General features: G+C 38.6%; 1 protein-coding gene across 4 annotated transcripts in view; it reads left to right on the forward strand.

Moving 5' to 3' along the window:
* Nucleotides 1–20,769, forward strand: part of LOC134493202 (chitotriosidase-1-like) — a 124,397-nt gene extending 103,628 nt beyond the window's left edge. For 2 of the 4 annotated variants that reach the window (XR_010067563.1, XR_010067562.1), the window contains 11 exons: nt 1,775–1,804; nt 3,358–3,559; nt 4,122–4,178; nt 8,132–8,297; nt 8,876–9,000; nt 9,222–9,312; nt 11,114–11,296; nt 13,280–13,396; nt 17,524–17,668; nt 19,982–20,128; nt 20,160–20,769. Coding sequence is in view for 1 of the 4 variants with exons in the window: in XM_063297565.1 (XP_063153635.1) it covers nt 1,775–1,804; nt 3,358–3,559; nt 4,122–4,178; nt 8,132–8,297; nt 8,876–9,000; nt 9,222–9,312; nt 11,114–11,296; nt 13,280–13,396; nt 17,524–17,664 (1,112 nt within the window). In the remaining 3 variants the exon portion in view is untranslated. Of the gene's footprint in view, nt 1–1,774; nt 1,805–3,357; nt 3,569–4,121; nt 4,179–8,131; nt 8,298–8,875; nt 9,001–9,221; nt 9,313–11,113; nt 11,297–13,279; nt 13,397–17,523; nt 17,669–19,981; nt 20,129–20,159 lie in introns of those variants that run through there. The other 2 variants (XM_063297565.1, XR_010067564.1) reach the window with 2 other exon arrangements.
* Nucleotides 20,770–21,125: the final 356 nt, after the last annotated feature.

Consider the following 21,125-nt stretch of genomic DNA (forward strand, 5'->3'; position numbering starts at 1 on the left):
CTGTCTGCATAGAAAAGGAGACATACATTTCCATCCCAAGCTAACATCCCTCCAGTGATTCTAGACATAAATATATCAAAGAACCCAAAAGATACTGTTTTTTCATTGTTTTTATAGTAATTTTATTAAACATTACAATTAAAAAGATAAAAACTAATACTAACTAAAAAAAGAATAAAAGGAAAAAATAGAAAGTGCAGAAAAGAAAAAAATAGAAAGAAAAATAGAAAAGGAAGAAAAAATAAGGATATAATAAAGAAAAAGAAAAGAAATATATAAAGAAATGACTTCCCCCTTCATCACAACAAGTATAAACAATTTTAGTAAGTTACCACCTTCTCTTAAAATACAACAAACGGTCTCTTGTTCCCATATCCCATCACTTATCTATAAACAAATCCTTAAAGCCTCGTTCAGTCCTGATCAGCAAAAGTCCACTAAGGGTTACCAGAGATAACAACTTATCTATTTTAACCTTGATCAAATAAACCAACTTTTACTTTTAACAATCTTGACCTTTAATCCCTTCAAATAGGTTCCTAGAACTTGATTACTTTTCTTTGTCCCTTCTCATAAAATTCTTCAAAGCTTTAACAAGTCCCTTTTGTAAATCCAGTACAGGAAAGTTATCCAGGTCACTCTTTTGGTTTGCCATTTGTATATCCCTTTAATTATGAAGATATCAGCTGGTTTCATTTGTATATTCAGTGTAACATCTTGTTCCATATCATTCTTGCAGCCTGTCACTTCTAAATCCACTTTCAGTTCAGTTCAGTCTCAGTCTTGTCTGGTATAATTTGTTCCTCTTCCTCTTCCATAACATCTTTTCAACACAGTATCTATAATGGCAGACTCTCTTAAAATTAACTTCTCAGTCTATTGTTCACAATTATCCTTCAATACGTCCAATGTTAAATACTCCAAATACTAATACTCCATTCTGAATTAGTAAGTCAAATTTAAATATTCTTCTCCTTAAATTGTAATCTTTAGTTCCTTCTGTCTTCCTCTAATGTCCAACCTTCAAAGTCCCATCCCATATGATTTTTTTAAAAAGAATTTAAAACAAAAGCATTTTCCCACAAGAAGGATAGATGCATGCACGCACACACACACACACACACACACAATGAGATATAGCCTTCTATCCACATTTTTTGTGGAAATCTTTATATGCTTTTTTTATTAATTCACTCTCTTTCATTTCATCATTACACCAAGCACTCCTTTCCCTTTCTCTCAGTTTCACCTATTTTTCTTGCATTCACTTCATTCATTAATTCATCTCCTTTATCATTTGCTCATCATACATTTCAAGTCACAATCGCCCCTATGCCAAGGCTATCACTGGATGGGTCCATAAGTATCGACCTCTGCTGCCCAACCGATTGAGGTGTTCACATAATGCAGTAACAGAAAGAAAGAGTAAACTAAGTTACCAGCTTTAGTCATACCTGTGTTATGTGTACAATGCACTGCTAATGGTAAGTACAACTCAGTTTTGACACACCTTGGCCAGATGCCACAATTTTAACCAAGCACACTCACACTAATCTGTGCAAATCAAGTTCTCTAATCTACAGACTACCTTGCAGGGCCAACATACAGTTGCCTGTGTCCCACCAGAGGAAATACAAGCAGTTTACTGGCACATTCTAAGTAAAATATAATAGAAGCACTGATATTAAATATTGATCGTGTTATACAACATCATCTTAGATCCGAAGACACTATATATTTAGCTAATTTGTCTTCTATTTTCCTTTTATTCTAGGTTTAGCTGTCTTGCTGTTCCTTCACTGCAGTAAGTAAAGTAATCATACCAACTTATTTCCTAATGAATCATGAGAAAACAGGACAGATTAAGGCTCAATTTATTGGGCTCTAATAAAATATTTCATAAAGGAATCAACAATGAAAAGAGCATGAAGACAGCTGGTACCCTTCATGGGCCCACTGTTTGATACCCCAAGCAGCATGAGGAGTTAGATCTAGACATTCCCCAATCACTGCAGCAACATAAGCAGGACTCATTGACAAGTGACACTTTACTCAGGACTCCCTCAAACCTGGAGGCAGGTGTAGAAAGAGGAAAGGTAGATCGGGAGAGGGCCCAATAGAAGCTGTTTCTTGAATCAGAGAAATAATAAGCAACAGTGAAGAACACATTCTGGTAGGTTGAACTATCTCTTCAGGAACATACTCTGAACAAAGAACTTTGTATATTCAACTTCATTAAGAAGTAATTTATTGGAAGTTCTGCTATTTGTGTCATTACCTATTTGTGATTTTCCATGGTGGCACCCCGCATGGGAGCAGCCAACCTTGATATCTTTTAGACACTTCCTAAAGACCCATCTTTTCATCATCTAGGTCTTTTTTATGAATAGTATATATAGATATATGTGTGCATTTTAATAAATGCTTTGGATAAATATTGTTAGTCTTAAAATATGTAAGTGCTTTATACTGTTATGTTTTGTTATACTGTTATTTAATGATGTTATTATTCAATCAACACACCAAAATGTTTTTTATATAGGAAGTGATATCAAAAGTAAATAAATAAATAGGACCCAGATGATGCTGTACCCCATGCCAGTGAATGATCTCACCCAGTGGCTTTGTGTTGTCTCTTTTATTCAAATTGGCCTAAAAACTTAACCATACCTCTTTTAAGAACTAGTCAAAATAAAACAGATGCTGATCTTATTCTCCCCCTTCCAGCAGACACTTCAGAAAGGAACTCCAGGACAGTGGCCACATTCTGCTTTATCACCATTGCTATTCATCATGTTTAGAAACTTATAGAATTTTTAAATTGTCAGTATGTGATTTTACAGTTTAAATAACAGACAGTGAGGAGAAAGAGAGAGAGAGAGATTCATTTATATCTATCTTACTAATTACCCTTAAGTAGCTTAAAATACTAGTCACTACTGCATTAAAATTTAAGTATTTTAGTAATTTGCTGAATAGTTTTAGTAATTAGCAAATTAGCTCTGTGTATTTTAGGGGGTTGGGGTATTTTTAATGTCCTATTATATTTCTTTTTATCCTAATTGTTTTAAACCTGTATTTAATTTTGATCACTGATCATGATAAAAAAAACTACAAAACCAATGTTTCTTAATTTGCTTTCTTCCAGATAGGTTGGACTATAACTCTTATAATTCCCAGGCAACATTGACCATCCTGGTTGGGATTTTAGGGAGTTGTCATTCAGTATATCTGGATTTTGCTAGTTTGGTAATAAGTCATTAAACAGATAAAACAAGAGAAGTATCTTATTTTCTTGGGAGGAGTGATTAAGTAAACAGACCAAGATGTCTTTCACATACAGTCTCATTTCCACAGGTTCTGCTTTCAAACTGGTTTGCTATTTCACCAACTGGGCTCAGTATAGGCAAGATAAAGGGAAATTCTTGCCTGAAGACATTGATCCCAAACTGTGCACTCATCTCATTTACGCATTTGCGGGAATGAAAGACAACAAGATCACAACAGCAGAGTGGAATGATGAACAGCTCTACAAGGATTTCAATAACCTCAAAAAAATGTATGGAGCGTGCTGGGGAGAAAAGGGGTCTTGCTAGAAATTTCTGGAACTGGGACCTTGCATTACATGATAAGAGAAGGAAGTATATAAAAATTCTACATAGGGAACTTCATGGGAGCTGAAGAGGAAATGTAATTAAGTCAACCACTTGACATAATGCAGAAGTCTCCATATAGAATCATCTTTGTTTTAATCACTACTAAAGAAGAGAAATAAAAATATAGAATAGTGCAATTGTAGGCAAGGTGCTTATTCAAAAAGATTACAATCCCCAAGACTTTTCAATAGAGAATGCAATGCAGGAAGTGAATACAGCTCTGTCCTCATTCTCTTCCAGCCCCAAGGATTGAACCAGAAAATCATGTTTGTTTTTTAATTCCTTTTGTATACACTGATGCAGCTGGGAAAAACTGCAAGAAGCCTATTTTATGTACATTGTAATGCACCAAGCTGGAATAGGCCCAATGAAGTTTTCTAAGCATGAAAAAACATATATGCAAGATCAGCTAGTTAAGAAAAGAAACTGAATTCTACTAACTAAAAGTTTTCTTCTCTCATTTAGGAATCCAGGACTGAATACACTTTTAGCTATTGGTGGATGGACTTTCGGTAGTACAAAGTAAGACCTGGGTAAACATTTCTTTTCTATAAGAGGAGTTTTCTCATAAATGTCCAGCACGTGCATTTCCTTTGATAATTTAAATGCAAGTAGGAGACTTTTCTCCAATTCCTAGATCCTGGCGTTTTGTTAATTAAAGCTAAATTCTAACTTTTATGGATGTAGGTATTTTTTTAAATAGGGTAGCAACACTGTAAGGTAAGGAAGAAACAATACTGTCAACAGATTAGGATCATCAGTTCTTGGTCATTCTGAGAGACCAACAGTTTCAGAAGTTCAGAAGTTACGACCGTGAAAATGAAGTATCGGTAAATAGGCATACTAGGATAAGAGCTTCCATCTCAACATACAGTACAGTATAAGCGTAATGTTAACATTACTACAAAAACAGTACCCATGGTTATCCTTCAAATCCATCTAGCAAATGTAATAAATAAATAAATGTTAAAATGGAACATTACATCTGAAACAAAAAATACGGGAGGCAATTTAGAGCAGAGGTACGTTTTATGGAAATAAATCACCCAAAGGAAGAGACTGAACTCTGGTGTTCCTTCTGGAGTATGAAACAATAAAAAGCGATTGGATCATATACTGTATATGATCTTGTCACTGTTACAAGGCCAATTACAGTTCAGTTCTTCATTGAAGAACTGGAAGCACCCTGATGGATGGAATCTGGTGCTACCAAAACCCCCCAAAAAGCATCATAAAATTATCCTCTTCATTCCCAATTAATACATTTTATCCTGATCATGAAAAAAGGTAGACGTGCAGAGAAGCCTAGGAATTTACATTTGAATCCCCTCCATTCTATAAATGAGGTAGCAGGAAAACATGGTAAAACCTTTGCCTGGAAAGATTCTTTGCTGGTTACCAGAAGAAATATTATATGCACATGTGTTCTATTTGGACATTTTAGATATTTCCTGGTTAAATGTGTGATTTTATAACTGATAATTCTGCTCTTTCCAGCCATGTTCTCTAGATTGTTAATCATATTTTTTTAAAAAACAGGTAGAAGAATCCCATTCTTCTTTAGAGATTGTTTATGCATATATAAAATACCCACATTGTTTTTTCCATTTGTGCATAATCAAGTATACCATTCTTCCGTAACCTGGTACCTTCTAAGTAAGTTGGAAATATTACTCCAAGAAATCTTAAGGCATTTCTAGACAGTCCAGTTTGCATTCTCCCAAATCTTCAAAATTGTTTTGAAGCCAGCTGTGCAATCATCTTAACTTTTGCCTACCTCTGGGCACTTACAGAATGCCAGGAACACTATAAACCAATCAGTTCTCCTTCAAACTGACCAACATAATTACTGTTATTATTGCTGGGTGTTTTTTGTTGTTATTCGATCAGTCCTTACCTCTTGGAACTCTGGGATACCAAAACTTTCCAATTCTCCACTCCATGCTGAAAAATAAATTTTAAAAATGCTAGCACCTCTCCATTTGGATTGGCATGAGGAAGGTTTGGGAAGTTGCTGTTTATGATGGAAGGTAAAGGTAAAGGTTTCCCTTGACGTAAAGTCCAGTCGAATCCGACTCTAGGGGGCGGTGCTCATCTCCGTTTCTAAGCCTTGGAGCCGGCGTTGTCATAGACACTTCCGGGTCATGTGGCCAGCATGACGACTCGGAACGCCGTTACCTTCCCGCCGAAGCGGTACCTATTGATCTACTCACATTTGCATGTTTTCGAACTGCTAGGTGAGCAGGAGCTGGGACGAGCAACGGGAGCTCACCCCGTCGCGCGGTTTCGAACCGCCGACCTTCCGATCGACAGCTCAGCGGTTTAACCCGCAGCGCCACCGCGTCCCTTATGATGGAAAATGTTTTGCAAAAATGGAAACATCCAAATCTCTTTGACTGTATTCTTTCATTGTAATGAACAGCCCCTGAAAGTGAATATCACAGTATTGGTAGTTTAACATTTGGGCATCTCTCTCAATATCTTTAACCATAATAGCAGACAGATGAATTGGGGAAAGGAAGAGACAAAAGCGTATTTCAAGCTTCAAGAAAAGCTTGCTGAATTCCCATATTTGTGTTAAAGCTGGCTTAAAGCAGAAAACAGGAGATGGGGTATGGGAGGAGTTCCCAGCAGTAGAAACACAAACTACTCACAAGTTTCTTTTAGTCACAAAATTGCAGAAATAACTCCAGCTCACTCAGGTTTCAGATAAATTGGCATAGAAGCCACACACACACACACAAACACAAACTGCCAGTCATGTTGAGCCAATATATGCAAAGTCCAAAATTAGCTTCAAGCTGCCTCAAGCTCATTTTGTGGAGGTATCTCTGTCAGTTCCTATTGGAAGCTAAAACCAAAACACACCTGAAGTACACCAAGTTAGGAGAGGCTGAAATACACATCTGCAAAGAAATAATAAATCTTGCTGTAGGTGGGCAAAACTAGGAATATGTTTTAGATGATGTAATAGGCAAGGAGCTTGATAGGATTAATTGACTCAAATATATGCTGGAAGTTCTAAAGCCTAATATTTATATAACTACTGAAAATATATCAGGGCCTTGGGGAGATCTATGGAGGGGACCTTGTTCATTATGCTATGATGAACAATGCCTAGGTGGCAACTGCCAAAACATGGGACATATTCTTGGGATGTTCTTGCTATGGCCGTGTAGTGGAAGTATGCAGAAGACCTTTGTTATTTCGAGGAGTTAAGTGACATATGTTGATTTTCTCCCTCACACAAAGAAGATTAGAGTGTATGTGGAGTTATGCTGATGTTTAATTGGCTTGTTTTTATTTCTGCTTGGCATGAGGAGGGGGGAGATAAAACCACAAGACTGAAAGTTTGTAAGCCCACTCCTCCAACAGCCCTCCAGAGAGTGTGGAGTAGGAGGGGAGAGATAAGAGAAAACCCCCAGATTGTTTTGTTAAGCACTAGCTTATCTGTAAAACTTCCCAGGCTTTTGGATGATGTTATAGACAGGTGTTTTTGGCCTGAGAAACGGCCAGTCAAGGTCAGGTCTCATAGCCTGCAACCATGGAAACATGGTCACGAGGTTTAAGGGCCAGACTTGGATAAAACCCCTGGACTTGCTTTTGGGGTTTTGGGAGCTTCTGTACAGATCCAGTGCACTGGGTGCTGTAGAACAATTTTGCCACCCTAGGGGCATCCCTGTTGCCTTGGTCAGGAGGCTCCTGGCAACATAAAAGGGATTATCAACTTGCTTAGGTATGATTTCTTTCTTTATGCTATGCTTTTTATGCTTTTGTTTAATCTGCCTAAACTGTGTTTCTGGTTTAAACTGTGTTGTGTTTAACTCTGTTTGCTTAAGTTTATAATAAAGCTTAAAGTTTCTTTATCCACTGGCATGCTTATTGTCTCTGGATCTAAAGAACCAATTGCCTGAGCACCTAATCACTGCTTGGACACTTGGCAGAACAGGCCCTCTTGAGGGTCCTACTTTATTGTCGCAATGTCCTAATTTTTTTATTGTTGTACATGGTTTGTGCATTTCATATCATACTGATAATAACAATGACTGCACAAAATGAAAAATATGTAATTGGAATAAGGAAAGATGGCAAATGTGCCTAAGACTGCCTACTGCACATACTTAATCATGTAGTAATACAGTATATGTTTCAAACCTTGTTTAAAATACACCGAATAATGTTTGGATCTAAAATTAAAAATTTAGAATCAAGCTGAAGGAAGATTGGATAGGGAATATATTATTTGGGACAAAGTATCCTTGCAAGTCAGAAGACTAAAAACTTTAAAAAAAAGATACTAATTATGTCTTCCTCATCTGAAGACTAATACAACAGGTTAATTTCTATGGAAAGGGTAATCTATATTCTGTAGTTTTGGTACTGATATTGGATGGAAACACATCTGATACAGGTATCAGACAAGGTCAGTTGGTATGTTGTTTATTTGATATGCTCATATGTTACTTCCTTGCTAGATTCTCTGCAATGGTAGCTACTGCTCCCAACCGCCAGACATTTATTTCTTCTGTGGTTTCATTCCTCCGAAAACATGACTTCGATGGCTTAGACCTAGACTGGGAATATCCCGGTGCCAGAGGCAGCCCTCCAGAGGATAAACAACGTTTTACCTTCTTAGTTCAGGTACAGGAAAACCTTAAGTTGATCATAGAATGCAAATCACAGATTGATGTTTCTTGCTGCAGTGTTATTTTGCACTAGCAAATTCTATGCATGATACTATGTCTTAGTGAATCGAAGCATCTGGGAGTATCCCAAAAGTTGTACAGGATGAATGCTATTTTATTAGTTACTTTATTATTAGAATCAAGTCATGACAGTTGAATTGCATATGCAATGTCACTAGATTCCAAAATGTAATATAAGGACACATTTTTTTATCAGAAGCCAAGACCCCACAACAGGATGGCACACATCAGATGTGCAGTGTAAACCCTCTAATAAACATAGCAAGTAAGCAATATGTAATAGGTAACTAAAAATCTCTTTAATAAAAATATAACTCAAACAACAAGTATCCTGGATTTTCAATTACTTTGGAGACAAAAGTGATTGACTCAGTATCACTATCTGCTCATTCAGTCACCCTGTATCTTTTTGAGTAACCTCTTCTACATTTTTAGTTTATATTTTATTTTATAAAGGATGACCGGAGCAAAACTAATGATGTTGTTGTCTGCTTGTCCAACTTTTTGTCTTAGGAAATGATAAAAGAATTTAAAGCAGAAGCCCAGAGGACAGGAAAGAAAAGACTCCTGCTTAGTGCTGCTGTTGCAGCTGCAAAACAAACTATTGATAATGCCTACGAAGTGGACAAGATCTCAGAGTGAGTATATGCTGGAAAAATTATTAACTAAAATGGAAAAATCACCCATAAGTGACTAAAGCAAGCATGCTCACATTTAAATTAATTTGATCCATTAGCTCCAACTTCGTAAGTTGACAAATTCTTATCTCTTAGTTGTGAATCTTCATGCTTTGTGGAGCCATTCAAATTGTGATGTTAAAGATGGAATTCACAGATATATTTTCTTACTTTCCTTGTAGATCTCTGGACTTTATCAACCTCATGGCTTATGATTTTCATGGAGCCTCAGAAGGAGTCACAGGACACGTCAGCCCCCTCTTCCCTGACACTGTATGTGATAAACACCTTTTCACCTGACAGAGACTCTTTACATTTAGATTTAGATAAATGATCAAAAGTAATTACCTATTCAACAGTTGTTATGTTACTTCCAGAAAACAGTTTTATAAACAGAGAAATTGAGAGTCAGCATGCTGGTTTAAAACATTTTATCCAACACTTTCCCTTTAATTATTTTCATGTTTGTGTACCTGAAAAATTATATCTTGGTTCTCTAAACAGTGACTCTCAACAATTTCTAGTTCCATAAAACCGCTAATGAAAAGATCTGTTAGAGGTGTTTTTCTTAATAACTATCACTCTCTTTCTAAAGAGTCAAGCTAACTGATTTTGCTGAGATGTTTGTGAATATCTAAATGGGCATGAATGCTGCTAAAGTATCAGCAATGATTGCTAATTCAGACATACCAGCAGGAAAGGTGTATTAGAACACAGTATAAACCTAATGTGGTAAATATTTAAACTGAATGTATTAAAGATCCTAGGGCTGTGCATACTTCAAAAATGATTAGGAAGAAGTGCTTTGGACTTCAAGCAAATGTAAGCACAGCACCTCTCTACTATTTATTAAGGCAGCCCCTCCTCTCTTTTCAGGCTTCTGCATGAGGTGAGGGTCTCTGCGTTAAGGAGCCCAATTGTAGTTATGCCAAATTTATTTTATTTATTTATTTATTTATCAAATTTGTAACCACCCATCTCCTCCCAAAATACTTTCCAGTTGTTTTCAAAATGTGCTTAGCTATACTAGATTCATTTGTACACATGAATCCAAAATATTGACTGTTGTTCATAAATCATACCTGTTAGAATTAGAAATACCTAGACTATTCTCTAGACAATTAAGGAACATACACTATTCCTTCCGACAGCAGAGTATTTTTGTGAAGAGAAAAATTCTCAATACATAAAACTATAGTTCAGTGTCAGATAGAAAAACAGATTTCAAAATAATGTAAAGCATCTCAGAAAAATATATCTATCTGTTATAATGTTTGTACTTCGCCTATACATTACTCTCAGTGATAATGTGTGTGAAATATAATTTCAGAATGCCATATTATTTTCCTATTATCTATACTTTTAGCATTTGTAAACAGAAATAGGATATTATGATATCAAGCTGTTAACCTTTCTCCTAAAGCAGTACTATTTGTTTCCTGCACACTCCAGCTACTTCATAACTATAACAGTGAGTGAGATCCAGAGAGTTTGAGTGACAGTAGAGTTTTTATCCCCAGTTCCTTTCCATTATCATTTCTTGCATTTCCTACAAAGCTGCTGCATAAATTCATAAGATCCTCTAGAGTAGGAATCAATATAACATGTTATCTGTGGCCCTCCAGATGTTTCTGAACTAAAACTTCCTCACAGGGATGTTATTTCCATGGCAAAGCAATCTGGGAAATGTAAGAATGCGAGGCAGAGAAAAAGTGCTGTCTAATGGTGTGATGCAATGTCCAGCAATGTCTGATGCAATGTCCAGCACAAGACAGTCACAAGACAATGACAGAGCAGGCTGATGCAAGGTGACATTTGATTGGCTAGCAGCCACATAAATATGGAAGCAAAGGAATGGAATAAACTTTTCCACAGTATGAAGTGAAAGTTGGAAAGGAAAATTGGCACTCTGAATGTCTCAGAATGGAAGCATTCTCCCTGGTATATGAGACTGTATCTTCCCCAATATATTTATGTTAGGACTATAGCATAACTGTTTGGACCATAAAAGGGTATAGCATCAAAACCAGACAAAATTGATTGAAATCATGCTTATTCATTTATTGCACCAAAGGACAATGCTGTGAAGTACTGGAAGAGCAAGGGAGCACCATCTAAAAAGATCATTCTGGGAATTCCTGCCTATGGACGATCCTTCACCCTTTCTACCTCACAGAATGGAGTGAAGGCACCAACCTCAGGGCCTGGGACAGCTGGTATTTACACAAAAGAGAGGGGATTTTTGGCTTATTATGAGGTAAGGAAAAGATATATAGTTATGCCCTTTTCACTTCTCTAAGCAAGGATAAATTCCAAGAAGTCCAACACTTCCCCATGTTTGGCTCCCTTTTGAAGATATTGCACGAAATGTTCTGGTGTTTTACAATATTTGTGTACATTTACAAATATACAGACTGATATAGGTGAAAAGGCCATTTAAAAATATCAGTATACTTATTGCTTCCAAAACAGATCTCTAGAATGATGTTGTCAGTGGATAGAGTTCAAAGGACTGACATAGATCTGACTATTCCTCTCCCTCCCTATCTGCCCCCTTGAAAAAAGTTAAAAATCAGCCCCTTGATTCCTTTGGGCAGACCAACAAAGTCCTAGATTACAACTTCCTTATCATGGGGTTGCAAGGAGAGTGCCTTCTCTTATCATTCATTTTTTCTATTGAAAACTTCACATCTTAATAGATATAAGGGGTGAAATCAGGGAGAAAGGAATCAACCATTCTCAGGCCAGACAGAACCATTATATAAATAAAGAATAGGCATCTCTAAGTTTCAAGACCAGGAAAGAACAACCAAAAATCCATTTACTCAAAAGGGTGGGAGGAAAAGGCCTTAGACTTAAACCTGGGGTGCCCAACATATGTATGTGTGTGTGTGTGTGTGTGTGTATGTTGTGTGTATGTGCATGTATGTGCATGTTCTGTGTGTATGTATGTGTGTATTTGAGTGTATATATATATATCTAGTTTTGTGTGTGTGTAGACAGAAAGAGAGAGCTTCTGGTCTACAACCATATAACAAAATACTGATATAATGAGACTGTGAGTCTATGTCAGGCTCTGCCTGCTACCCAGTAAAACCACAGACGCTAGTGTAGGCTTAGGTTCTGGTTTTATTTGAGTATAGAATGCATGCCCTTAGAAAAGCTGAGAGTGAGTGGAGCGCGCCGGAACGGGATTTAAATAGCCCGCGCCGGTCAGCGCTCCACCCCTTCTTACTCTGGGTGCGCCCTGAGCCCCGTTGGTTCCGTTGCCGGTAGGTGAGGGGTCGTGGAGCCCCTCCTGTGCCTCGGGCGTTTCCTTGACTGTTTTCCCGGCCGGTGATGGTTCATTGCCGGGCGATCAGGTTCCTAATCTTTTGACAGCTCGGGCGCGCCTCGTGGTCTGGTCTTGTCAATTGCCTTCTTTGCAACATTGTATCTCTCTCTTCCTGCCTCCGGCTAGAGTCGATACTTTGTTGCCAGCACCTGTTGCTCTCTTTTGTTAGCTAGTTGCCTTTTCCCTTAATCCGCCCGGTACCCATTTCCCTGTATTGTTATGTGAGCCGTTGCGATGTCACAAGCATCGCAACGGTGATCATGACAGTCTATGGGAATGGGGTGGGGGTGGGGGGAGGTAAGTTTTGGACTCCCAGAAAGTTACCAAAAAGGAACCGCAAAGATTGATAGGTGTGCAGTTGGAAGAGTGAAGCTGGGCCAGCTGATGGGAAATTCAGCAACAGATTGTTGGGAAGATGCATGTGTGGAGACCTGATGAAAACTTTTATAAATGCCCCAAATGGCAGATGCAGGAAAAATGATAGATGCATAAAATCCATTACCACAGATAACAAGGTCTATTTACCAACCACAAATAACAAGACTGTAGACAGTTAGGGTCACCTGTATATGTTTATTCTGGCCTACAATAAAGCAACTACTTTAGCAGCATGGCATCTGTGAAGCTTCTGCTGATACACCTGATCTTAGCCAAAAGGCTTCTTGCTACCATTATCAAGATCCTTGCCTGCAACAATTACACAGTTTCAGCCATCTCTTTCCAAAAACATTGCCAATTTTCTGACCTCTTTTGCTGTTCCCTCTCTCCTGCAATTTGTCTGAAAAGTTTCTGATGAAAACTTTGGCCAAGTTCTGAAGATGCATCCTTGGAATATCCTGGGTTATTCATACTCCTTTGCCAAGCCAAAATACATCTGTCTCAGGTCAAATATATGCTTTGTTTCAGATCTGTGACTTTAAAAATGGTGCTACCACAGTAGAGATTGAAGATCAGAAGGTTCCATATTCCTTCAAAGGAAACCAGTGGGTAGGATACGATGATGTCAAGAGCATTACCACTAAGGTAAGGATTATATATTTTAATGTAATGCTCATTTATTCTTCCAGCATAGCTCAGCAACCATTGTGTTCATAAATCACAAGATGGTAGCAACATAGACTGCTTAAAGGTCCTTTATATGTGAAAGGCATTTTTGCAGAAATTACAATAATCCTGGTTTTTACTAAGCATATATGCAATGAAAACCGATGGTTAATCATGCTTTCCTCAGGCATATAACCCTGTAACCATGCAGGGCCAGCTTAAGACATTTTGGAGCCCTAGGGAAAGTTGTATTCTGGCGCCCCTGTGTAAAATGTGTCCTGTTTCTTTTTTTCTTCCGGGTTTTTTTTGCTTCACACTTACAATTTTCAGCCCTGGACTATTTTTCTCTTTTCTTGGACATTTTCACCCTATTTACGCTGAATCACAATAAATAATTTAAATTACATCAGCACCCATTGTCGTCATATGGCAACAATTCTGTGAAATGATATTTAACCCTTGAGTGGGCATGCTGGTACATGGGTATAACTTCAATTAGCTGGTATCATGTGACTCGCTCGCTCAATACCTTCCTATCAGACCTTGGTCTTGCTTTGGTAATATTATCAGCTTCCTGAGGTCTATAGGTGTAATACTAATTTCTTTTTCATGACTTGCAATGTCTGGTTAGTGTGCTGTTCATTACTGCTCGACTGACTTTGTAGGTGTTTTCAAAAAGTGTAGCAAGAAAAAGTTCTAAAGCACCAAGGAAAGATTTTCAGATTTTATATTCATATTCTTCAGCAAAGGATCGTTACCTTGTCGTGGTGCTGGAGCTTGAGCACCTCAATGATGCCATGAGCTAAACCGTGAAGGGCCACCCAAGACGGGAAGGTCATGACAGAGAGGTCAGACTAAATGCGATCCCTGGGGAAGGTAATGGCAACCCACCCCAGTATTCTTGCCGTGAAAACTAAATGGATCAGTACAACCAGAGATATGTCGGTATACCATCGGAAGATGAGACCCCCAGGTCGGAAGATGGTCAAAATGCTACTGGGGAGGAACAGAGGATGAGCTCAACTAGCCCCAGACGTGATGACGCAGCTAGCTCAAAGCCGAAAGGACGGCTAGCGGCCGACGGTGCTGGTGGTGAACGGCGAATCCGATGTTCTAAGGATCAACACACCATTGGAACCTGGAATGTAAGATCTATGAGCCAGGGCAAATTGGATGTGGTTATTGGTGAGATGTCAAGATTAAAGATAGACATTCTGGGCGTCAGTGAACTGAAATGGACTGGAATGGGCCACTTCACATCAAATGACCACCAGATCTACTACTGCGGACAAGAGGACCACAGAAGAAATGGAGTAGCCTTCATAATTAATAGTAAAGTGGCTAAAGCAGTGCTTGGATACAACCCAAAAAATGACAGAATGATCTCAATTCGAATTCAGGGCAAGCCATCTAACATCACAGTGATCCAAATATACGCCCCAACCACAAATGCTGAAGAAGCTGAAGTAGAGCAGTTCTATGAGGATCTGCAGCACCTACTGGACAACACGCCTAAAAGAGATGTTGTTTTCATCACAGGAGACTGGAATGCTAAGGTGGGCAGTCAAATGACACCTCGAATTACAGGTAAGTATGGCCTGGGAGAACAAAACGAAGCAGGACACAGGCTGATAGAATTTTGCCAAGACAATTCACTCTGCATAACAAACACTCTCTTCCAACAACCTAAGAGACGGCTTTATACATGGACTTCACCAGATGGACAACACCGAAATCAGATTGATTACATCCTTTGCAGCCAAAGGTGGCGGACATCTGTACAGTCGGTAAAAACAAGGCCTGGAGCTGACTGTAGTTCAGATCACGAACTTCTTCTTGCACAATTTAGGATCAGACTAAAGAGATTAGGGAAGACCCACAGATCAGCTAGATATGAGCTCACTAATATTCCTAAGGAATATGCAGTGGAGGTGAAGAATCGATTTAAGGGACTGGACTTAGTAGATAGGGTCCCGGAAGAACTCTGGACAGAAGTTGGCAGCATTGTTCAGGAGGCGGCAACAAAATACATCCCAAAGAAAGAGAAAACCAAGAAGGCAAAATGGCTGTCTGCTGAGACACTAGAAGTAGCCCAAGAAAGAAGGAAAGCAAAAGGCAACAGTGATAGGGGGAGATATGCCCAATTAAATGCAAAATTCCAGAGGTTAGCCAGAAGAGATAAGGAATTATTTTTAAACAAGCAATGCGCGGAAGTGGAAGAAGACAATAGAATAGGAAGGACAAGAGACCTCTTCCAGAAAATTAGAAACATTGGAGGTAAATTCCAGGCCAAAATGGGTATGATCAAAAACAAAGATGGCAAGGACCTAACAGAAGAAGAAGAGATCAAGAAAAGGTGGCAAGAATATACGGAAGACCTGTATAGGAAGGATAACAATATCGGGGATAGCTTTGACAGTGTGGTCGGTGAGCTAGAGCCAGACATCCTGAAGAGTGAGGTTGAGTGGGCCTTAAGAAGCATTGCTAATAACAAGGCAACAGGAGACGACGGCATCCCAGCTGAACTGTTCAAAATCTTGCAAGATGATGCTGTCAAGGTAATGCATGCTATATGCCAGCAAATTTGGAAAACACAAGAATGGCCATCAGACTGGAAAAAATCAACTTATATCCCCATACCAAAAAAGGGAAACACTAAAGAATGTTCAAACTATCGAACAGTGGCACTCATTTCACATGCCAGTAAGGTAATGCTCAAGATCCTGCAAGGTAGACTTCAGCAATTCATGGAGCGAGAATTGCCAGATGTACAAGCTGGGTTTAGAAAAGGCAGAGGAACTAGAGACCAAATTGCCAATATCCGCTGGATAATGGAAAAAGCCAGGGAGTTTCAGAAAAACATCTATTTCTGTTTTATTGACTATTCTAAAGCCTTTGACTGTGTGGACCATAACAAATTGTGGCAAGTTCTTAGTGGTATGGGGATACCAAGTCATCTTGTCTGCCTCCTGAAGAATCTGTATAACGACCAAGTAGCAACAGTAAGAACAGACCACGGAACAACGGACTGGTTTAAGATTGGGAAAGGAGTACGGCAGGGCTGTATACTCTCACCCTACCTATTCAACTTGTATGCAGAACACATCATGCGACAAGCTGGCCTTGAGGAATCCAAGGCTGGAGTTAAAATCTCTGGAAGAAACATTAACAATCTCAGATATGCAGATGATACCACTTTGATGGCTGAAAGTGAAGAGGAACTGAGGAGCCTTATGATGAAGGTGAAAGAAGAAAGTGCAAAAGCTGGCTTGCAGCTAAACCTCAAAAAAACCAAGATTATGGCAACCAGCTTGATTGATAACTGGCAAATAGAGGGAGAAAATGTAGAAGCAGTGAAAGACTTTGTATTCCTAGGTGCAAAGATTACTGCAGATGCTGACTGCAGTCAGGAAATCAGAAGACGCTTAATCCTTGGAAGAAGAGCAATGACAAATCTCGATAAAATAGTGAAGAGCAGAGACATCACACTGACAACAAAGGCCCGCATAGTTAAAGCAATGGTGTTCCCTGTAGTAACATATGGCTGCGAGAGCTGGACCATAAGGAAGGCTGAGCGAAGGAAGATCGATGCTTTTGAACTGTGGTGTTGGAGGAAAATTCTGAGAGTGCCTTGGACTGCAAGAAGATCCAACCAGTCCATCCTCCAGGAAATAAAGCCAGACTGCTCACTTGAGGGAATGATATTAAAGGCAAAACTGAAATACTTTGGCCACATAATGAGAAGACAGGACACCCTGGAGAAGATGCTGATGCTAGGGAGAGTGGAGGGCAAAAGGAAGAGGGGCCGACCAAGGGCAAGATGGATGGATGATATTCTAGAGGTGACGGACTCGTCCCTGGGGGAGCTGGGGGTGTTGACGACCGACAGGAAGCTCTGGCGTGGGCTGGTCCATGAAGTCACGAAGAGTCGGAAGCGACTAAACGAATAAACAACAAACATATTCATATTGTGTATTTCAGAAGTCTTTGCAATTTTGGAGCCCCCTAAAATTTGCCACCCTAGGCAAATGACAGTTGAAACTGTTGAACAACATGATTTATATTTGAGTTCAAGCCTTTGAATCCCTGTTTTCTGTTTCATTCAGGTCCAGTATTTGAAGAAAGAAAACCTGGGTGGTGGTATGGTGTGGGCCTTAGATCTAGATGACTTCAGTGGTTCCTTTTGCAAAGACGGAAGATACCCACTTCTTCACACCCTGAAGAAACAGATGGGCTCCACCAGTTAATTAGGTAATATTGTACCTTTTTTCCTCAAAGTCATATCTTAACCACAAGGCCAACCAAGCACTCTCATTCTACTGGTTTTTCCCATTATATAGCAATGTCAAGGCATGTAAACTTTTGACACTTCTGTAAAAGGGAAGTGTTTTCTTTACCATAACGTTCAAGATCTTATTAGCACTTTTCCCCAATACAAACATCTATAGCCATCTTAAATAGTAAACCTTACTAGTAAGTATTTGTTATCTTGTCCTCCAATGGAACAACTATGCTATGCAAAGAAAAAAAAAACCCACATCTTTTGACAATCTTGAATCTTACACCATTCAGCTTCACTGGATGACTCTGGAGTCTAGTATTAGAAAGAAAGAAAGAAAAATCTCCGTTTACTTTGTGAACATCACAGACATATGCTGAGTCTGTGAGATTTTGCTTTCCTGTACTGGAGATATTTAAATACAATCAGTCCTAAACAATGTTTACTCAAAAGTGAGACTTGCTATGTTTAATTTACTAGACTTGCGCAGATTGGCCATGATAAACCTTAACAAGACACTCATTCTCATGGAGGCAAGTAACTCTTCCTTGACAAGAAATTAACAAGGAGACAATCTGCCTTGATCACCTGCTTTACTTCACAAAAGGGGCAGCAGCGGCTTCTGTGCATGCATCTGCATCTGCATGCGCACAAGCTCCTGTTATTGAGAAAAGCAAAGAAGCACAACCTCCATGCATTGCTGGTTAGAAGTCGGGTGCTGGGAGGGGAAAAGCATAGGAAACCTTTTCCCTTTCCACTCGGGATCATTGCCCCCATTGAGTACAATCCACACAAAAGGCATCAGTACACAAAATAATGATTGCATGTTCTGTTGAGAGAACATTCCTAGCCAGGTGCCTGCAATATTTGTCAACGCAGCATGAACAGGCAAGAAAAGGCTGCCAGCTGGCCAAACTCTATTGTCCAAGTTATTCAAAGAACAAATGAACAAGTGATTTGTATTTTTAATATCATGGGCAAGACTGGAAAACAATAGATTGTAGTAGACTATACAGAAGCATATGTAATCATATTCAAAGCATTGCATTAAAATGAATTATGTATTAGAATATAAGTAATCAAGGATAGATTATACATTGATTTCTCTGAGTTTACTAAGATCTTGCTATATAATAATTGCAATTAAAACGTCAAGACATAGTTTTTGCACCAACATTCTTGGTAATCAAAACACATTATTTCTGAGAGATTCATGAAATTGCAGCAGTTGAAGTTATATAAAAGTTTCTAGAGCAAAATTTGAGTTTAGAGGAGCCTATTTCATTGCAAAGGATTGGCTAGGATGAATAATGTGGTATGTATACTACGTCCTCCCATTTTGATTTTTGAGATAAATATACTTCGAGGAAAAACATAAATAATTCTAAAATGCCACTTTAACTATACTACTATTTTGTAAAGATGTTACTGTTACTGTTCCCCTTTTTCCTTTCTTGCTGCTTTGGCAGCAAATCAGACTTAGCCACCTGCTATTGTCACTGAGAACAAATAAACCCAGCGAGGTTGATAGAAACATTATCCGAATAGGCAAATATTTACCTTTATCTTTACAACTATCTTTCTCTCAAAAAAAAATCTCCAAACTGCTGAAAAACAATCCCATTCAGTCTTACTTTAGGTCTATCCAGGTTTATTACGCCCATAATCCATTTGTTGGGCTTAATCCAGAAAACCAAGTTTAGAACAACTATTAAATGATATTTGCCCTCTTAAGGGTAATGTAAATGTAACCCAAATAAATGGGTTGAACAATAAGTTACAACTGTATTATACTATATAGAAATTAATGAATCATTTTTTTCATGCTTTTGAATTTTGGAATGCTATTTCATGCAGTTGTTGGTAAGTAGGTGATGATGATGATGATGATGATGATGATGATGATGGTTATTATGGTCACCCACTCCAAAAGACTCTGGGCAGCTTACAACAGCAGAATATAGAATTTAAAAAGTTAAAATCATGACAACAAAACATAACAGCCCAAACTAAGAAGCAGCCATAACAATCAAAAACATGAGAGAGCTCCATAAACACAGAGCCAGGTCTTAAGGGCCTTCCAGAACCCAGCAGATTGGGTGCCATATGTATCTCGAGGGGGACACTGTTGCAGAGGGTGGGGGTAGTGACAGAGAAAGCATTTAATAAGCTGTAAACCACCCAGAGTCTTTAGATGGGGGCTGGAAATAAAGGAGACAGACAGAGAGAGAGAGAGATGTAACTTGAAATATTGCTAAACTGTTATGTTTCACTTTCAATTTCAGTAGCATTCCTGAAGATGAAATGTCACGCCTGGGTCCAACGCAACCTGCTTCACCAGCAGCAAACTGCTTTTGACTTTGACAAGGCTAAAGGGATCTACAATACACTGAATTAGAAGGTACTGAAAAGTACTATTTCTGGTCCAACAAGTACCATTTCCATATGCCATGCCCAGTAAAGCTAACGTTTGACAATTGGTGCAGATGTTGCAACTATTTTCCTTGAAGCACTGGCCCCCACCAGTCCGGAAGATAGGCATATTACGTAACTAGCGGTGTATTATCTCTAAATTAAATTATCCATTCTTTCCAATGTATTCATCAACACATCTCTCTAACCTTTAATAAATGCATATTATCCTTTGATTCTTTATTCCAATGTGTATACAACAAGATAATAGTACTTCATAGTAATTTTCAGAGAACAGTATTTGTTGTCACTTACTCTACCCTCTGTCTTTATTTTGTAATATTCTGTTGCTAAAATGGATCAGAAATAAACTAATTTCAGTCTTGGCAGTTATATGTTTCTTTGTATCCTTACAGACAGCAAATTACACTAAACAATAATGGCCTCTGTAATTCAGTCCATCCACCTTGCTGCTCTTCTCCTCATCCTCTTTTTCTCTTTCCTTCCACATTTCCCAGCATTATAGACTTCTCTAGAGAGCTAGGTCTTTGCATAATGTGTCCAAAGTAGGATAATTTGATAAACAGATACACAAGATCCAATTTGTGCTGGAGATAAATCTGATAGAAAATTAACTATGGGGTACGTATTCTTTTACAAGGGCATGACGGTTGCCTGGTGCAGCAAGGAATCAAGCATTGTAGCTCTGTCATCTACAGAAGCTGAATACTGTGCTGAGGAACAAGCATGCAGGGAGCATCAATGGCTGCACAAACTATTGCTAGACTTCCAAATGAAAGAACCAATTCCAACCACATTATCTGAGGACGCTGTGGGACATACAAGAATCGCAGGCACAAAACAGTCCAGACCCAATCTGAGATACAGTATATAGACATTAAACTATGCACAAGTCTACTTTTCTCTTGGTAGTATATCTGGCCAACTAGTTCCTTTCATTATTATTTTATTTGATTAGTTATAAGAGAATCATCACTTATTTAGTTCTACATTTAT

This window comes from Candoia aspera, chromosome 3 (assembly GCF_035149785.1).
Source record: "Candoia aspera isolate rCanAsp1 chromosome 3, rCanAsp1.hap2, whole genome shotgun sequence".
In the NCBI taxonomy this organism is placed as follows: Eukaryota; Metazoa; Chordata; class Lepidosauria; order Squamata; family Boidae; genus Candoia; species Candoia aspera.